Source organism: Ictalurus punctatus, chromosome 18, assembly GCF_001660625.3.
Source record: "Ictalurus punctatus breed USDA103 chromosome 18, Coco_2.0, whole genome shotgun sequence".
NCBI lineage: Eukaryota > Metazoa > Chordata > Actinopteri > Siluriformes > Ictaluridae > Ictalurus > Ictalurus punctatus.
The window spans coordinates 24,174,605-24,195,430 of NC_030433.2; the positions used below are offsets into that span (position 1 = coordinate 24,174,605).

Below are 20,826 nucleotides of genomic sequence, written 5' to 3' on the forward strand. Positions count from 1 at the left end.
ACTTGGGGATGGGGGGTGGGGTGTAGGAGTATGGTTCGTTGTATCATTTGATACAAGGCTCTCGATTCGATACGCCCGCATATCGAACGAAATATTCAACAGGCCGCATAATAAAGTAATCGTCAAACAATGCTTATATTACGTATATTACTTATATTACGTAACATTTAAACTTAATCAAGGCCACACTCCCTCCACTATTTCTCGCTATGGGCTATAGGTTTTTTAAATTGATTTATTTTTTAAAAACGTGCTTCTCCTAAGAACGCTGTTTTTCACAAGCTAATATGCTAGCATACCATCGTACTAGCGTATTAGCTCGAGAAACCTGCCGACTTCCTGGACCGAAATCAAATCTGCCAAATATGTGTACAATACACCAATGCTAATACCACACGCATATGGCTAATGCAAAACACACACACAGACATACAGACACAAACACTCAGCAAATGCTCTGCTTGTTCTCGCTGATTCAATCCGTGATTAAGAAATCACCATGGCGATTGAGAAGTTCATATTCGGTAGTGGAGAAGGCAGGATTCAAAAACACATCTAGGGCTATAGAGAGCTACTTAGAATTTTGTGTATCGTGTAACTGTTACTATCAATTTATTGGTTTATCCACCTTGTCACGTTGTTTTTGCATTTGCCGGCCTATGTGCCACAGTAGCCACGGTTAATCGATTCAGCATCCGACTGGAATCTAAATATCTTCTTCAGTAGACTTTGTAGAGAAGATCCTTATTTGATCTTATTCCCAAGGATTTTTGCAGGTTTTCTTTTTCTTTGATTCAATCTCTTTGTAATGTTTTGTTTTCAGGGCTTACTGTTGTTGGAAACCTGCACCGTAAATGTACCCCACATACCCCCCCCCCCCCCCCCCCCCCATCCAATTAATTGTCTCTGCACACTTCCTCTTGTTAGGATAGTTAATTTATTCTTCATTACTCCAGCAGCGTAGTGTATAGAGCGCGTAACAGGACGAGTCCATCTGTGTTTGTACCTATTTATTTTCCCTCTTGCTCACATGAGTTAAAAATGGTAAGTGCAACAACAACACAACAACATAAGGTCCATGCTGTCTGTCTGTCTCTCTGTCTGTCTCTCTCTAACAGCAGAAAAAACCAAACATATGGTAGCTGTGAGATGCGTAACACTTCATTATTACAGCAACGCAAAACAAAATCAGAAACCAGCACAAATGCGAGAGATCTGCAAACACCACAGCATTATCACAACACAAAAACACCAAACCTGACAACAAAATATTATTTCTGGAAACATCCACATGCATAGAAATGTTCTCTGTCTGTGATTTGAGAAGGTGACGATCACATTTCTACCACATTAGAGAAAAACAAACCAAACAAACACAATTGACTGTAACACGACCCGATGAGTGGTTGAGGAGAGCGGCCATTTTGATTGCTTTTTTTGTTTTTTTGTTGTTCCATGTATTATTTTCCCTGGTTTTCCCACAATAATCTGGAAGTATTTTAGAATCGAGTTTCATGTGAATCAATGACGCGTGTTGCATCAGCTGTCCAGTACTAAACAACAAAACATTTTTTTCCCATAATCAAATTTTTTTGTATAGTCTCAGGCGTGGAGCCTACCCTGTGAAATGTGGAGCCTATTCTGTGCTTTATTAAATAAACATGATGTGGATATGTCTGTATTGGACCTTCAGGATATTAATAACATGCGATACCTCTATAAAAACAAACCCATTTGTTTAAGCTTAATATGTTTGTGATTGCTTTCCACCCGAGTAATTTGAACGCCACGTGGTGGTGGCGCCATCCAATGTGTCTCTAATTTGAACATATTGAGTTAAAACAAACACTGAGATTTCTGAAACTTTGTTGTGTCCTTTAGCCCTCTTCTAGGTGGCGGGTATATAATAGTAATGCTGTATAAAATGTTCTGAATTTGTGCCGTTTGATCTGGTCTGGTCAAACTCAAGGCTTGGCCGTGAGTTTGGTTTTGTATTGTTGGTAATTTTGTAAATTTGTGTTGCACATCTCTCGGTCTCTGTAAAAACATGAAAAATGCACTCCTGCATACAATTTCCAGACTATAACAGTGATTACAGATGTCAAAATATCCAATACCTGAGATGATGTACAGTACCATCTGAAAATAGTCCTCAACATTCTGCCAACATGTCAGAATATACAAGGTACAAGGTTAGCATTAAGCTTAAATCCACAAAGTGCCAAGTTAAAAGGCACGTCAACGCTGAGAAAGATTAAACAGGGCTCTCTGATGTGCTACCCTGTGCTAGCAGCAGCTTCGTTTTATACTCTTCCAGCACTGAGAGGTTTTTTTTTTTCTTCTTTCTGCCAATCTCACTGTCAAATCCTGATCTTCTTGGATATCCTAACCACGTAGAAGATTGAGAGAGGAAAATGCCACGGAAGACATCAGAATACATCCAGGAACATAACACATTCTGTTAAATTTAGAGAGAGGACCAGGTGGGAATAAAGCGTCAGAAGATAGTTTTCCTAAACCTACAACCCCGCCCCCCCCAGAGGTGTGTCTTGCTCTACAGTAGCAGCTCGTTAGCAGTAATCATGTTTTGACAGTTTGTCTTTGGCTGAACAACTTCCTGCACAGTTTCCTTTTCCAAACATCACTTGGTTCAGAAAATAACGGATGGAGTTTGTACAAGGTGGCGGTTATGTGACGGGCGCTTTTCAAATTCATCGCTTAAACACGTCGCTTCCTCAGACAGAGCGAGAATTCTGTCTTTATATGTCATCTGGGATTCTCCATCAGTAGGAAAGCTCTCGTTAATCTCTTCACAGTTGTCTATATTTAGATAGCTCGTTAAGCTACCGTCAGGTTTGTTCAGATCGGGTGGGGGTGCGCCGCATCGCGAACGCTGTTGGCTGTTGTGTCGCTCTGACTTCCTGCATGAGAAGGAAATACATCAATCGAATAACAGCTAAGAAGCCATTTCATGAAGACTTCAAGGGTTCGTTGGTGGTCCTCTATGGGGGAACCCTTAATGGTTGCAGCTGTATCAGAGACGGTTCCAAATAGAACTCCTAAAAGTGCATAGCTACTTTCACTGTAGGTAGAATTATCAGGATCTAGGTGAAAAAAAAGACACAATCGAAGGCTAGAAGGCGTTTAAAAATCTGTCTAAAGGTATTCCCAGATGACTCAGCAGTCTTGTTCTAAATCTCCGGAAATGTGCAATCTGAGCTGAGCACACAGAGGGGAATAAATGCAGAAAGAAGCGACTGTATGGCAGTTACACGCTCATGTTTATGTATGTCTCAGGTGAGTACTGGCCAGGTCACGTCAGGCTCCAAAATGCTAATTTGAAGTGAGGGAAAAGGTCTCTCATCTTTCAGTAGAAAGCAATAAAGAAGCTTTGGAATCTGTTCCCTCGCAGCGGTGCTGTGTGTGTGTGAAAGCCCTGCCATACTTGTTTTGACAAATGCTGCTTTATTGTTCCACATTTCAGCACTTATTGAACAAAACTATTTCCTAGCTTTCATCTTTTGAAACCTTTAGAGGAATAGAGGGAACGCATAACTACATCTATTAGCATACAGTACAATCCAATACAATAGCTCTCATCAGGATATTTTAAAGGCTGTCCTGGATTTGGAGATGATGCAAGCTTCAGTCACTGGAAGGATAATAAGAGGTAATCTAGGCAAGGTTTTTAACAGAACGTTTCCTCAGCTTTAACAGGTAGAAGCAATGAAGGAACAGAGGTATGTAAGAAGGAGAGGCTTGGCTTTGTCCACTTACCCTGCGTTGATAATGTAGATTGTCTCTTACAGGCATGGCATGAGCGCTGGTCTTGTCGTTCGTAGGTGTGAACCGTTTGCCGAGTTCTTAGTTCCGATGAAAAAGGATGTTAGCCAGCACACAATTGATTACAGTATATGACTAATCTTTGTTTATTTAAAATGCATTGTAATATTTTATAAAGTGAAAAAAGGGTGAAGGAAAAGAACAACAGCTGATGACAGAAACATCGTGAGAGCTGTGAAGAAAAACCCCAAAACAAACTCCACAGGGCAGGAGTGACGGTATCACAATCCACCGTTCAAAGAAGAGCAGAAATATAGAGGCCATACCACAAGATGCAAACAACTCATCAGCAGTAAGAATCAAAAAGCCAGACTGGAATTCGCAAAGAAATACAGAGATGAGCCACAGAAGTTCTGGAACCAAGATGAACCTCGACCAAAGTGATGGAAAGTCCAAAACATACAAGCTCATCTGTGAAACATGGTGGAGGTAGTGTCAAGCTTGGGCTTGTATGGCTGCTTCTGGAACATTCTCACTAATCTTTATTGATGATGGAACTCATGATGGTAGCAGTAGAGTGAATTCAGAACTTAACAAGAACATTTTATCTGCTAATGTACAGAAAAATGCATCCAAATTAAATCATGCAAGACAATGATCCAAAACACACTGCTGACTCAACCAAGGAAAAAAAAAGTGGTAGGTTTTAGACTGGCCAAGTCAATCACCAGACCTTAACATAGTTGAGCAGCATTTCACCTCCTGAAGAAGAGACTGAAGGAGAAACCCTTGCTTTACAGAGTCATCCCTAATCTGGAAAACTGAGAAAATCTCAGTTCGCGCTGTCACTCGCCGCTATCGCTGAAATCGCCGCCCCGTGTCACACGAACACATAGAAAATGAACGGTTGGCTGTCGCTTTATTGCTCGCCAGTGTGAACGCAGGTTTATGACTCACAATTCATACTGGATTTCATTTGGCCTCATGACCTGCGTTCACTCTGCTTTGTCCTGCAGCTTTGCCAGAGCTTACTGTAAAATCACAGAGAACGAGCAAACACGAACAAGTGAAGAGTAATAATTAGCTCATTATTATATAGCTTAACAGCTGCCTTGATTTCCAAACACGACCTATTCGAGCATGTCGTTCTTTTCTTCCTGCTTCTTTAAGCTTTCTAGCTGAATGATTGTAGATGCGCAATGGGGAAAAAATAAATAATTGTGAAGTCACAGATAAGCATTAATCCTAGGTTGAGCAAATTGAGGCCATAATGTCACAGCTTTCCTGTAGCTTAACGTTGTCCTCTTCTTTGCTCTGTGTACACGGCTGCTGGCTCTCAGGCATTAATGACCTCGATTTGTGGCAGAAAAAAGCAGAGTCTCTCTCTCTCTCTCTCTCTCTCTCTCTCTCTCTCTCTCTCTCTGTCTCTCTCTCTCTCTCACTCACAGTTCTATCCACGCCTGGCTTACGATTAGCCAGGTCTCATCTCGTTTTCTCTTCCTGTCTTGTGGATGCCGTCTCATCAGCCCCGTGGTGAGCTCTCCGTACTCATTTTCCCCTTGTCAGCGCGAGATAGTGAGCCAAGTCAACTTTTTAACTGCCGTGTGTTCGCTATTAATCATTCCCCTACTCATATTTTTAATTAGAGTCAATTGTGATTGGATGGAAACCAGATGGATTGCTAATGATCTCAATAGGTGCTAAGCAGACTGAGAAGTAGAGCCACAGATTGCTTATTCTATTGATCGTTTTTCATGGAGAAGAAACACGAGGGACGATCGATTAAAGAGCAGCAGGATTATCAAATGGAGACCTCTGGATGTGATGTGACTGTGTCACAGTTCTGACACCTAGCTGATTATTGACCGTTTGTGGAGCGACAACGGTGTGCTCTGATGAGGGCAAAGAGCCAGAAGCAACATGTGGAATACATGCTTCAGAATCAGCTTTAGTGCATAATGACATTGAAATGATGATACTGATAAACTAAGAGTCCCACAGGAGCCAAGAGAACATATTAAACAAGATGAAGGGAGTTTAATTTCTGAGTCACTGGAGACGTTCAGGCACGAAACGGCACACGTCAGATTGTAACTGCATTAGAAAACGAGTATACAATTAATATTCTTGTATTTACTCTTGTATTCCAACTCTTATTTTTAACTGTTGTACTTATTATGTACGGCCTTATTTTATTGCCTACATACAAGCCTTTAATAATATATGTTTATTATTAGGCTTTAATAATAGAATTCTTAGCAAAACAACATAGAAGAGTGCTTATTTCCTGGCAAAACTAGGCTATCATTAGCAGTGAGAACATCTGGCTTAATATGAAAATATTAAGAGAATTAGATTAGTGAAATGAGTTCTGACGGTTTTAATAGTAATACATTAAATCTAGTGTTTTTTTTAATGATCGATAGAAATAATTGTTAACACTGGCGAAAAAAAAATCCATACAAGCTATAGAAAACTATAGAAAAATCGAGATTTGTCAAGATGGCGTGGGATCTTGTCTGGTGGTTGAATGATTTGGTGATTAATTAGGCTGACTTTAAGCATTTTAAGGTAAACGGTATTGGCTGATCAGCCTGAACACATGCCCGATTAATAAAAGTGCTTGAGCGCGCTTGGCAATCGCATTCGCCTTCAAATGCAGTGAATCGTCTCAGAGAAAGCTCTGGTATTGGAGTTCCCAGAGAACAAACATTCAGACCGAATTCTTCGCTCTCAAAGCATTAAAAGTGCAATGGTCGATTTTGTTTATTCCTTACTTAACCTGGAAGATATGTAGAACATAATATACGAGCCACTTAAGATCCTGTGGGCGGAGCGTCGTGTACATGGGCAGGAACCATTCAAATGTCAAGCCCACGTAATGGCTAGAGACGTAATCTTAAGAAAAGACTAATCTTACCTTAACCTTAACTTATTTTAAGTTAATAAAAACAAAAATTGCCAACAGCACAAGCTCTTCATGTACTATGTACTACTTAACACATATTACAGACTTAATTTAGACCTGAACGATGTCTTCGGCATCGCGTGTTCTTCGTGTGCAAATAGTCATACCGCAAAGACTGCTGTAGTGAGTTTAGTTAGTAACGTTACGGTAAAACTTTGTACGTGTTTCGTAGGATTCAAATCTGGCAAAAACCCTTTTCAGTTCCGAACATACATGGAATATCCGGTCCATGTAAGAGCTGAAATTGAATCTAGCTTTTTCACAAACTGTGCATGTGCGATTCACGTGTTTCTGGTGCATGAGGAACGTTTAGTTCAGCGTAAATATAGAAGTTAATTGAATCATTAGCTTATTAACTTTTTGCATTCTTACCGTAGCATTGAAGAGTTTAATGTTCAGTCTGAATCGGTAGCGTAGTGTTCACCTAGAATGTTGGAAAGCCTAAATAAATAAATAACAAAGTGCATATTGTTTATTTTATTGAAAAGTAGTCCATCCATATACATATAGTGTAGACTTATTTAAACTCTATTGATGTTTATAGATGCCGACTAGCGCATTTTCAGAATAAAAATCTGAATCTAAAGCTGAATAAACCTCTCAAAAGCATGTGTTATTGCTATTCCGTAAAAACATCAGCTACTGTACTGTTCTCTGAAGCTACAGTGCAGGAAGAAAGAGCTTCCAGCCACGGTTTTAACTTTACAGTTACTTATTTCCACATCATGCTGCTTGTCATACTTCAGACAGCTTGTCATTTTTACTTCTTGTGAAGATTGTTTTGTAAAAGTTAAGTCTGACCTAAATCCTAACTCTCATGTTGACACGTATTGTGGTTCTTACTTGTACAGAACCGATAGATTGACATGTTTTTTGTGTGAAATGTTTTCAGCAGACTCAGTGAAGGATGGGGGGGGGGGTTAATTATACAGAGGTGTATTGTAGAACTCTGTGTTCAAGTGTATAGAGAACTTTAAGTATTGTTATTCATAATTATTAGTCTAGAGATATTATGCATTAATGTTAATATGCTTTAAAATGATGTAAGCATAGTGGGAGGACGGAGCTTTGCGTCCATCTTTACTCTTTGCTCGATTTAGCCGACATTCTGTAGTTAATAAGCACCCACACAGACGATTGCAATCATGTAAAAGCACACAGGAAACAAACTCGAAGCATTTTACAGGTTTTTTTCCCCATTCTATGTACAGACGTGAATATCAACGCATCCAATATCGCTAACAACTTTATCGCATCAACTAAGAGCAGTCGTTGTTGTGACTAAGTCGTTGTTTCCTAGCTTTCTAATATTTTGTGGAAAATAACAAACCTGGCGTAACATAAAATGAACACAATGCTAGACTAGTTCTTTAACTAGCATTAACCAGCTAATTCCTGCAAATCAGCCTGATGTTAGCGGAATAGATAAGTGTTTTTTATTTAACTGGAAAAAGGACACTTAAAGGTGCGCTCAAATATCAAACGAAAACATTACTATTGTATGTGTATCACACACAGGGGACGATTTTATATATATTTATATATATATTGTTTTGTTGTCGTTGCATTTTCATCTGAGATGGTGAGAAATTTCCTTGTGGCGGTATTCCTTTAAAATGTTCTATGGTGGAAAAACAGCGTTTTAATTTCTCCATGAAATCTCACATCCTGTTCATTCGGATCCTTATGTAATTCCCAAACAAACCTCACTAGAAGAAACTGCTGTGTAGTGCATTGTTGTTTCAGAGTGCTATGTTTTGTCAATCCTGATTTAAATAAACAGACTTCTCATAACTCGTCAAAAACACTGTTGTTTAGAGCGTACGCTTAGAGGGCTCTACTAATGTTCCAAATGATCTAAATTGTCTTGTGTTCAGGTTCATCTAAATTGCTCATTCCCTGCTACACTCCAGATTGCTAAAAGATCATTATTGATAATGTTTGCTCTCAGAACTACTTCAACAATAATTTCCACTGCTTAATGCAGAAGAAATTCTCATCATGCCACATATTCTCTTCAGAGTGTCTAAGATCCTGGTTGATCTCTGAGTCATCAAAGCACTCAGCTTCCTGAAAGTCTTATGATAAAGCGGCCAATGCGAACATCCAACCCCGACCACCAGTTTTCTTTCAAGCTCCACTGGCTTTGCCTGAGCACTGCCTGGAAGATGGCTATGATGTAGTAAATGTTTCATAAATGTGGTTTTTGACATGCGGGTAGCAACGCTACCCCCATCTGCCCTCAAACCGTCAGCCTGTCATCTTACACAGACTGCCGTGATTGAAGCTGTGCTGATGCTGTAGTGTTGGCAGGTCGTGTACTGAAAGCACTTTCTACAGGGTCGAAATGTTTCTCATCGCAATGTCATTTGGTTCTGTTTCAGAAACTAAAGCACTGCCCCTTGGAGACCTCTGACTCTGATGTGTTTGCTCTCTTTTTTCTCTATTCCTATAATGTCATGGTATTTCACCTAGCTCTCAGCCTTTGCTTGTGCACCCACTGAACTGGCATTGTCCCTAAAACCGGTGTGTGTGTGTGTGTGTGTGTGTGGAGGATGATTTACAGTAGTTCAGAAGACTAGTTTCCAGTCACTGGTTTAAAGGTTCTAAGGAAATAACTGTGAAAAATGCAAACTCTTGTTCATTAAATTAGCCGGGGGAAATGCCCTTAACCACTCAGGATTATAAGCCACCCCTTAAAAAGTCCTTAAAAAGTGTTCAAACTAAATCTGCTGTATGCAGTTAATGCTAACTTTATATTTATAAAATGTTATTAAGGTCTAAGGGACATTTGTGTCTCTGACGAAAGTTCTCTTGGGATATCCATCCATTCATTCGTTTACTCTCCTAGTAGGGGTTGCACAGACTTAAACTCCTTAGATGGGATCTCCAGATGTTCCCAAGATAGATATAAGAGATCTGAGAGATGTAATCTCAGAGGCTCTCCTGGATTACAGAGCTCCTCACCCTTTCCCAAAGACTAATCCCAGCAACCCTAGTGAGGGTTGCTGGGAAGTTCATTTCGACCGCCTGTACACGTCACTTTATTTTTACAGCCGCTACCAGATATCTAGTGATCAGTTGAGGATGAGGATGAAGAGTGACTGGAGAACAGAGAGCTGTATATCTGAAAACTGAACTCCTGGGTCACCACTGCAGAGCTGTTCAGTGGCTGTAAAAATGCTTCTGCTGCTGCGATCCATTTTTCATCCATCACACACTCAAGAATGTGAAGTGTGAAGTGACATTCCATGTTGGCAAAGCCAGTTTCCACTACAACGGTCTAGTCCATGTAAGTAACCTGACCTCCAGCCTTCATCTGGCAGGTGCTGAGTTCAAAAGATTGCCCCACGTTCCCAGGGTGATCAGTTAAACAGGCACTCCCGTGCAGACACCACCCTCAGGCTAGGCTCTAAGGGTGGGTCCTGGTAAACCCAACCTGGGCAGGTTACACGTGTACCTTTTTGGCATTCTTAAGGATCGCTCTCGTCTGAACTCTACAGTCATCGAGGGTGGTTCTGCTGGGAACATTAAGCTCGGCAGCCATCGTCCTGAGGTTCATCGAAATGCAACCTCTTCACCGAGATCCATGAAGGGGCGTTGGAATATACACACGACAAAGTCACAGCTGGTTTGAATATGTTAACTCAGTTCTGGCTGGTGAAACACTATCATTCATGCTAGCTTTCTCCTATTGTTAAGACTAATAGGACTCTTTCTTCTTGAGACCTCTCGCTTTGATTCTCTAGCACGAATAGTGATATCAAGTTTGGATCCAAACTTTTTCTTATTTCATGTGACACCATTCGAGGAGTTTGAAGTTTGGACAGATGGTGCTTAAATTGTGCTTTTATGTTACCCAGCTACTATGCTCAGTAAGACTTAAAAATATATTCAGATGGTTATCTATGCCAAACACACACACACACACAATTCTTTTGCACAGATGTGATTTGTTTGTATAGATGAATTTCTCTTACCACGTGTGACAATATTGTCACACTTTGCAGTCTTGTCTGGTCATACTTTTGTCTTTTTTCTTGTATTTTTAACTATTTTACCGTAAGACACTGCAATACTTTACCAGAGGCGCTGTGTCATAATGAAGTAACTAATGTTTGTTATTGTAGAGCACATTTTCAGGCTTTAGCATGGCTCTGAGTGTGAGTATTTCAGTAACTCTGTCTTACGTTGATGGAATCATTTATCAGTCTGAAAAAATAATAATAATGCTGTATGGGCATAATGCTTTATTACAGCGAGGGTGAAACATTATGCTCAGATTTTTCATTACTTCAAAAGTCTGATGTCATGAGTGTTTGTAGATGCCTGAAAAAGAAAGAAAAGTTTCTTCAAATGACTAAAAAACTAGTTGATCAGTTATCTTCCATTGTTATTAATGCTTATGATCTCGATCATAGGATTTATTTGGTTGCAGAACCTATAGACTATTTACTCTTAGACATAAGAACCTGTTGTGACAGGATGTCGGTCTGATCTTCCTTCAGATCTATGATAATAGGCTTACGCAAAACGGATCTGACATACATTACACCCCGGCAGTGTAGAAATATCCCCTATACAGTACAGGGAATTCTGGATTCTTCCAGCGTTATCACTCCTAAACCTGTCTGAGAGAGTGCTTAACATAATCAGCGTTTGTTTTAGCCTCTGCAGGAAAGTGAATGGAGGGAAAGATAAAGTGAGTTTCATTGTGAATCAAGGCACAGAAAACACAACTCTTTTCTCTGAGAAGAGTTTCCTATCTGCACCTCCAGGCACTTTTAGTTATTTTAATCTCTACTCACCGTTGTGAAAAATGCACAGCAATGGGTTTGTGTTCTTCAGACTGTCAAGAACTCAGAACGCGAGAGCTGATAGTATTGACACGGGATTTTTTTTTTCTAAAACCCATCTGAACTTACCAACAACATACCCCCAAATGTGTAGAAAAAAGATCTAAAAACACCGCTTTTATTTCTCCATGTGTTTTGTATTTAGCTTGTGAACGTTGGCTGTGTTTTTGCTTTACCACGATGCTTCAGTGTATTGTGAATCACCAACGCAATCCCTAGGTGCCCGTTATAACTGTTCTTTCTGCACGATCAGAACAAAGCCGATCGTTTCAGGCTAGCCGTCTGATTCTAGCAAGCTAGCTGCTTGTGCAGGTCTGTGGAGGGGGTACATGAGCTGTCCATAGGGCTTTTTGTGACGGTTATAAGGAGCTCAAAAGCAGTTAGAGAACAAAAAAGTTGTATGTGAAATTTAGGGTGGTGTTATTTTTGGCAATGGTTTTAGGTGCGAAGATTATGATTATAATTATGATGTGTATATATACACACACACACACACACATATATATATATATATATATATATATATATATATATATATATATATATATATGTATGTATGTATGTATGTATGTATGTATGTATATATATATAACGATTATATTATGACTTTTGGAAGGCCTTGGCATACATCTCCTCATGCACAAGAAGGTATTCAACTGATATTTTATTTTTATTTTTTGCTTTTTTTACCATATTTTCTCACCTGCCAATTCCGACCAAGGGTGAAGGCAAACACGGGCTTCCTCCAAGACACTCGAAGCCTTTTCCACCTTTTCTTACAGGGTAGGGTAACACTCAGAGGGAGGAGCTGTCTGCCCTCTTCTTCATACTTGAACTCACATATGCCTATGATTGACTAGCGCCACCGTGATTGACGGGCGAGAGAATAACACTGTCCCTCCTACCCGGAGAGCACGGCCAATTTTGCTCCCTCGGTGTCCGGCCATCCTGGTGATATTTACCACCTCTGCTGTGTAGGAGAGATGAAACACAGCACCTGGTAGTAATCTTCCTGGAAAAACTAAATCTACCAAAGCTCAAAGTAATAAAAAAGCCAGGGCAGGCGCAAGGGTGACATTTGATGCATGGTGCACAAAAACCGAAGCACCTCAAACGAATGATGGACAGCAGCTGTAATTATCAATGAAACCGTCACAGTATGTCTAAAGAATTTGCAGAGTCTGTTTTTTCAGGAACTGTGTCTAGCACCTAGCATGTCAATCTCTCAGTATGGACATGGTAATGTGTGGCTCTTGTTATAGGCATAATTAAGTGTTCTTTTCTGCTCTGGTAGAAATATCAGAGCAGAAAGTAACCCTAAAACTGTAGGTATGAATGGACGTGACTGATGTGAGAACAGAAACCTCTGTAGCTGGTGCCAAGCTAATGAGTGAGCTGCTCTTATACACACAGTCCAACCCTACAGAAAGACCTAGGCCTACATATGACTACAATACAATACTAATACTACAATATGACTTCTGAAGCTTTTTTTTTTTTCTTCAAATAAACTCTTTCAAACAAACAAACAGACCAACAAACAAATAAGAATACTCAGATTGAGGTGGACAAACCATAAATTCATTGGCTAATGCCACTATGAAAGTGCGTCAGTGTGTTTTAAATCTAATTAAGGTGGGCAAAAATGTTAGCTGTATGTAGTAATGTACTGTATGGTAAGCTAGTTAACTATGTAAGTGTGTTAATACACAACAAGAGAAACAAATGAGTATAATAATGTGTAGTCATAGTCCCATTTTAAAGAAGTTCGCATTGCACGTAAAAGTTGCTGGAGTTTGGCTAGCAAATGTATTTTTTTCTCAGTATGCTAAACTGCGAGGTGTGTGCGCATCGGGACTTGGTGATATGATGATATAATATCAAAGATATCCTAGATATTGTAATACCTTCATCAGAGTTGTAGATGAAGAGATTTATCACCTACATTTAACGTCTACGGTTTCAAACTTCAGCACATGGTAACTAGAATTCATTCTTTTCATGGGCTACCAATAGATGTCTTATCTACACCTATTTATACTTATCGTTTATGGCTTATCTACATGTTCAGGCTTAACAAATTCAGGGAGCCACTTATTTAGTCTTGTGACGGAGGCCATGCAATTCGCTCAGGTTGATGGCAAATGATAAAGAATTAGTCTCAACGTAGCATTGTATCATTTGTGTTGTACGTAATACAGTGCAGAGAAATGGGCGCTTACAGCTGTAAAACAAACTCGATCCCAAGTCGAAGCCCATGCGAAACCTCTGTAGTAGGTACATTATTGCTCCTATTGCTTGGTTGCTTATAACTGAGGACACTGAATCCCTTTGAGAAACTCCAGAATTAATCCAAGATCTCAAAAGGAAATGTCATCACCGCGCAAGCCCGAAACACTGGATTAGTGTCACGCTTGACCGAGCAGGTAGAAGACCTACGGGGATCCAATTAAGCTTTGTGGATTGGACTGGCTAAAAATGCAATATGTTGTGAATTGTTGAGTGTGGGAACAACTTTAAGATTGTACACTTAAAGTTAAAACTTAAATTTTTTTATTTATTTATTTTTTTATTAAGGAGTGGTTTCTCAGGAACAGATTAACATCCCTGAAAAGAATGCTACTGTCTTGCATGGGATGGGAAATGAGGCTCGATGTTCAGTTTTAATTCAAGACAAGAACCACCGCAAAGGCTTACGAAGGCCTTCAAATATAGCTAACACAGTGCAGTGTTGCTGGATAGAGCTTTAAATAAATAAATAAATGAATGAATGAATAAATAAGAGCCATTATTTGCCATTAAGACGAACTAATGTTCAATTATTTAATCTCTACCATGCTAGTGCTTTTCCTGAGGCCATGTGTATTTATCAGGTTTTAATTAACCAGGTGCTTAGTGGATCTTCTTATCTCACATGCTCTCGGCTGGACTCGCCGGGTGCTCCTGCTTACAGTCACGGGAAATGGAGAACGTCATTAACGTAAAATCAAATCTAACAGTTCTGCTTCGCGAACATTAGGCAAGTTTAGAGCTAACATAAGCTAAACGTACGTATTAGGGACACTGATTGATTTAAAAATGAAAATTCCGTCATAAAATGCTCGAACACGGACCTTTCAGTCAAATAGGACTACAACAAATCTAATACTTTAGAAATAATGTTAATGATGATGATAATTCGAAAGAGATTAAATACGCTGGATTATTTAATTTATGTTCCTGCCGTCCTCGCCACTCAGAAGCTCGACAGTGAAAATGTCGGCCATGGGGACATTTGTAAAAGGTTGAACGTGTACTGTTAGTTGCCGCTCAGGTGTGCCGCAGATGGAGACGCCTTACTACAACTGTTTGTTACGAGAATCCATCAAACTAGTGTTCCAAAATGTAGGAGTAAATTTCCCTTCTTGCCTGGCCTGTTTTAATTGCCGTTCCCTGGAGTTGTATTACGGTCTACTTATGATTCCATACAGCACATGCACGGAGCAGAGGTCTTTACTACAGTCTGAATAGAAATATTCACATTAATTTTTTACTTTCGGTTCATTATAGTCTGCTTGGCAGGGGGGAAAAAAAACCTTTTTATGGCAGCCCAGTGAGATGTTCTTCCCATGAGCAGCTATGAATCCAGCTCTGCAAGAAGTAATACAAGAAGTTAGGGTGAAAAGTCTATCTTCATCAAAACTGACGCTCGACGAGAAAACGCATTCAGACAGTGTCTCTGGAGCCAACCCTGGTGTTAGTTTGTCCATGTGGAACAGCAAGCTTCTCGCACGGCTGCTGAGCGCATGTGTTCTGCAAATGCTAATGTGTTGCTTTCTGTATGCCAGGCGGGTGTCAACAACGCAACCACCAATAAATCATAAAATGGCTTCCATCACTCCACTGGTTTGCTCATTCTCAGCGTCATTTCTTCCCTCTGCAGGCTTCCTGGATTCAGAGCGAAGATGGCTGGCGCTCCCGACAAGCTTGCCGTTCTTGCGTCGTGCATATGGATATTCCTAATGCTCCTCGAACCCAGCCTGCAGAATGGGTAAGATGATTGTCTACAACTTCCCCTACACTCACCGAGCTCCATATCTCCAGCTCCGTGGATATTTTACAAGCGATACCCTAATTAATAAGGTTCTGTTACAGCAGTACGGCTTTGACAAGCTGCGAAATGTCATTTGGGCCAGCTGCGTCTGGGTTTAAATTGCTTGTGCAAAACTGCCACCAAAATGGATTTTTTGTTTGTTTTTGTTTTAATGGAAAGACAAACCCACATTAATGTGTAGTGCAACTCTATAAACTTTGAAACAGAATCAAGAAAGAAAGGGATTTCAAGTTGGGGAGTTTGGTTGTATGTACCAGTCTGCTTTCACTGTATTAACAACTCTTTTACTATATATTTCAGGGTAGAATAGTTTGAAAGCTGTCAATTTGAGGAATTTCAGAAGTTCTAGAGGTCATGTTGCCGTATGATTCCTTTCCATAACCTGCAGTAAGCCTCGTTCTGTGACCTGCAGAGTTAATCACTAGTGTTATTGCGAGGTGAGGTTTTCTCTCATTTATGCAAATTAGAGTGTAATGAGGTACAGAGACGAATCCAACGATTGGCTAGAATTATTCCTCGGACTAGTCGTATGGCGCGTGTGGTATGACATTTTCTCAGTGCCCCACCTACTTCTTTAGTTCCTACCTGTAATTACTGCTTAAAGCAAAAAAAAAAAAAAAGAGAAAACCTTATGACCATGGTTACATTGTATCCTTCATTAAATTAAAGGGCGGCACATTAAATGTGTGTAGAGACATTATGAAGAAAATAGCAGAGATCGTTGTTTGTGTTAGCTTAGCTCGTGCTGCTAATTTCCTAGCTAATGCGAAGCCTGGAATCTAACATTTTCTCACTGATTATGGCTTTATTTATTATGTATTTAACTACTTAGAATATATATATATATATATATATATATATATATATATATATATATATATATACATATATATATATATATATATATATATATATATATATATATAGATAGATAGATAGATATATATAGATATAGATATCTAGGTATATGATGGTGCCTCTGTTGAGTGTAACCTCTCTGGGTGGGAGGGGCATACTCTCTCTCCCCGTGTCAATCATAGCGACACTGGCCAATCCTTGGCCGTCTGTGAGGTCAGGTATGAGGAAGAGAGCAGATAGCGCTTTCCTCTGAGTGTGTTTCGCTGCCCTTTGGGCAAGTGTACATAGCTGAGTGTATGTAGCTAGCACAGTTAGCTTGTGCTGCTGATCAGCTAATGATCATATGAAGCTAATACGAAGCCTGGGTCGTAACGTAACGCACCTCATCGGAGCTAAAAATGCTGAAATGTTGACTCAATGCAACAAGAGATAACACACACGTAACACAAACGTAACACACACGTAAGAGACGATCTACATCAGAGACTTGTCGCTTGCTGGTGCGAAAGCACGGCAAGTTCTTCACAAACTGGTTTCAGTTATCTCAGATAGAAACGAAATTATGGCAGTTTGAAAATCTGCTGTTTTTCTTTTCTGTGGTTGACAGGATGTGCTGTGAGTAACTGCCGTTGTAACTTGGCATGTTCAGCCCAGCATACGCAGCAGGTCTCTTTATCACAGACCTCTTATAGCTCTATTACAGGCAGTATCCTCCATAAAAATGCATGAAATTGAATCTGCGAATTAGTCTATGAGATAGAAAGGGACAGACAATTGGAATGATAAAGCGATCGTTGCTCTACACAGGTAATATTCATGAGGCGGTTGAACCACGTTAGCCCGTGTTAACACGTCAGCAGGGAGAGGACATGGCATATTGAATTTTATTCAGTAGCACATAACAGAACGATTCTCCTTGCATTCTCCTCATCTCATTTTCAAAGGAGTCTCTTTTTGGAAAAAAAATCTAATAAAAAAATGCCGGAAAAGTGCAGTGTTCTGTTGTCACTCTGTTGTAACTGTGATAATGAGCGATTTCTGTTCCGAAAGTTGAAAAGAAGAGAAGTTTCAATATTGGATTGATCTTAATAAACATGTTGTGTTTTTCTGTTTGTAAAAGGGCTCATTATTCCCTTGCAAACGATTGCGAAGATTAAAACAACAGCAGCCAAAAAAAAAGAATAACCAAGATGATCAAAAAACAGTGGCCTTAAACTTAGTGTTAGTGTGTATGAAATATATATTTAATATCTTTTAAGCACAGGAAGAAAATGTTTATTAAGCTGACCCATTTCTCCAACTATCTCAGAAGGAGCTCCAATTTAAAAGAGTGTAAAGCAGCTACAGAGAAAAGCCATCCGTCAAGCCATCTGTCGCCGGTGAGCCAAAGGAGCTAAACTGGCCGTACTCTCTGGGTTGGAGGGGCGTGCTCTGTCTCCCCGTCAATCACAGCGATACTAGCCAATCATAGTAATTTTCTCTGATGCTGCCCTTTGGGCGAGATGCAGCCGGCTGGCTCCATGTGATAACCTTCACCCTCCTCAGTTGGTAGTTGTTGTATGATACTGGAGAACTGCATGGAGGGTGAGCAAACTGGGGAGAAAATGCTAAAAAAATAATAATAAATCCCCCCAGAAATAATAAATAGTGCATGAACTTTCCTCCTGATCCTTCTGCCTTCTGCTGCTCAGTGCCTTTTAAAAATAGTTTAATTTCAACCTCTCCAGACATGCATGAGTATATCCCCATTTTTTTTAAATGAATGCAGTTATGCATATGCACAAACGTCCTGAAAATGGGGGTAGCACATGTGGAGAAGGCAGCTGGCATTAAGGTTAGTCCTGCTTTGTTTGTGAAGGGAGTAAAAAACAAAACACGTTCCACCGTGCCTTAGAGGAGATTAGACATAATTAACACTATTTGGGTGGCATTGTGTTCCTCTCTTGTAATTGGATCATGTCTTCCATACATTAATAAGCATAATGAAGATGTGAGTGCTAGCCCTCTTCGGTGTCGTCGTCCGCCCCCTCCCCTTCCCCCGACCTCCCAACCACCTCATCTCCATCACCACCAGCTGACATTTCAAAGATGCTGAGAGATAAGATGATAGCATCCTTCACCACAAATCCCTTCAACCCTTGCTCCGTATCCTTGGTATTCCAGGCTTCAAAGGTACCGGCATTAAAGCCTCAGGTGCCGTGCTCCTGGGTGAGTACATCGTCCAAACGTGTCTAAATGACTACTGACACTTCCTCATTGATTGTGGAGCCATGGAATTAATGTTTTCTGGGGGCAGGAAAGAAAAGAAAAAACACAGTTGGCTCACTGTGAATACTAACAAGGTGACCTCAATCACTCTGAAGGCATAGAAGGCTGACTCGTGCGCGCCGACCCCGCCAAGGATCTCGGACGACCGCCACGAAGTATCATCAGGCTTCACCTTTGTGCTGCTTCCTTCTTCATCTTGTGCTTTATCGAGACACCCTTTACATACCGTAGAACGGATTTTTAACTCTCACCTCGGAGAAAAGATAGAGCACAAGCGGAAAAGATTCCCGAGTACTAGAACATCGGAAGTATCCATGGGCCCTGCCTGTTTTTCTACGTCCACTAATATCAACGCTACCCGAAGGACACTTTGCTAATGGATAAACTTGTAATGAGACAAATCCCTCATATTAGTCATTACACTCTCCCAGGGAGCACTCGCTTGCCAATATTACAGCTTGATTAAACAATTCTTCTCCACAATCCGTCTTTTACATATGAATGCACCTGCATACCAGAGAGTGGCTGATACCTCACCCACACACACACTCATTATCTCCACCCTTTGAAGCACAATCTCGGGTTAATGAGCATGGACAGCTTGAGCCTCTTCCGTTGTCTGTTTTGTTTGGGATCAGTCTCAGCACCCCTGGCTAAAGTGACAAAAAATCAATGGCAACGAGGGGGAGCGTGCCCCTCCACTCCTACCGTCCTGTCATATAGATTGCTCATTGACTTCTCTCCTTTACTACCCCTCCACTACTACTCCTAATCCCAGGCATCAGTGGCACGGTGACCTAGGCAACAAATACCAGTCTCTTGGCAATCAGTACGATGCTATCATGTTTTATGGGTTACAGGTTGTGGGGGAAAGTAATAGTGGCAGGTGCTCAGTGAATATCATCTCTAGTTTTATTACCAATCAGGGGCCTCAAAAGAGTTCTTTGTTTTTTATGCATCTGTGAACATATAAGTTATATGCTGTATAGTACGGTATGGTGACGGCAGAAAGCAATAGCCAGATGTTATGAATATAATGAGCACAGCCTACACTAGGCTTGCTTGATATTGATTTAAGGAGAGTAGGGGAGGGGAGGGTGTAATAACATAACGAGCTGTGCAGTCTCTGGACTGTGGATAGCATTAAATAAAACATAACAGCACATTTTCAATATAATCCTAATACAAATAGATTGTCTGATTTTCACTGTCGATCTGCTGCTCAGGGGATGCATATTTAATCGCTTTCTTTTTGTCATCACCGTTAACATTCTTTTGTAAAGTGTTAGATTTGACAATCCTTTTTTAGGTCAAAGTTTTCATCCTTTTTTTCCCCTTCTTTCCACTGAAAACCAAAAGTCCAATTTTCAACCCAAAATATATCAGTCACGATTTGATTCGATTCACGATACTGGATTCGATTCGATTTGATTCACAATACCGCATTCGATTACATTTGATTCACGATACCGGATTCGATTTGATTCACGATACCAGATTTGATTTGATTTGATTCACGATAACGGATTCGATTACATTTTATTCACAATACCGGATTCGATTACATTTGATTCACGATGCCGGATACGATTGGACTTGTTTCATGATACCGGATTCGATTTGATTCACGATACCAGATTTGATTTGATTTGATTCACAATACCGGATTCGATTCGATTTGATTCACGATACCGGATTCGATTTGATTCAGTTATCTGAATATTTTGAACAGTATCTGAATGAAGAAAATTGATGACTGAAAAGACAAAGTTTTTATTTCTGAATAATAAACAATGCAAAACAGTGTGCATTTTTGTCTATATAAAAGTTACTTTTTTAAAAATTTTAAAAAAGATTTAATATTGTAAACAAAATGTACAACAGGTTCCCCAAATCTTAAAAATAAATAAATACATTTATAAATTCACTTAAAATCAACAAAGTCGTACACTGATGTGATATTGCGGAGCTCCTATGCACAATATGTAATGGTTGGCATG

At 40.0% G+C, this 20,826-nt stretch overlaps 1 protein-coding gene across 3 annotated transcripts in view; it reads left to right on the forward strand.

The window, feature by feature from the left end:
- Window positions 1-20,826, forward strand: part of LOC108278460 (gamma-aminobutyric acid receptor subunit alpha-3) — a 116,435-nt gene that overhangs the window by 18,155 nt on the left and 77,454 nt on the right. For 2 of the 3 annotated variants that reach the window (XM_017491857.3, XM_017491856.3), the window contains exon 2: window positions 15,530-15,637. In XM_017491857.3, the coding sequence (XP_017347346.1) occupies window positions 15,552-15,637 (86 nt within the window). In that variant the 5' untranslated portion in view covers window positions 15,530-15,551. Of the gene's footprint in view, window positions 1-15,529; window positions 15,638-20,826 lie in introns of those variants that run through there. The other variant, XM_017491858.3, reaches the window with a different exon arrangement.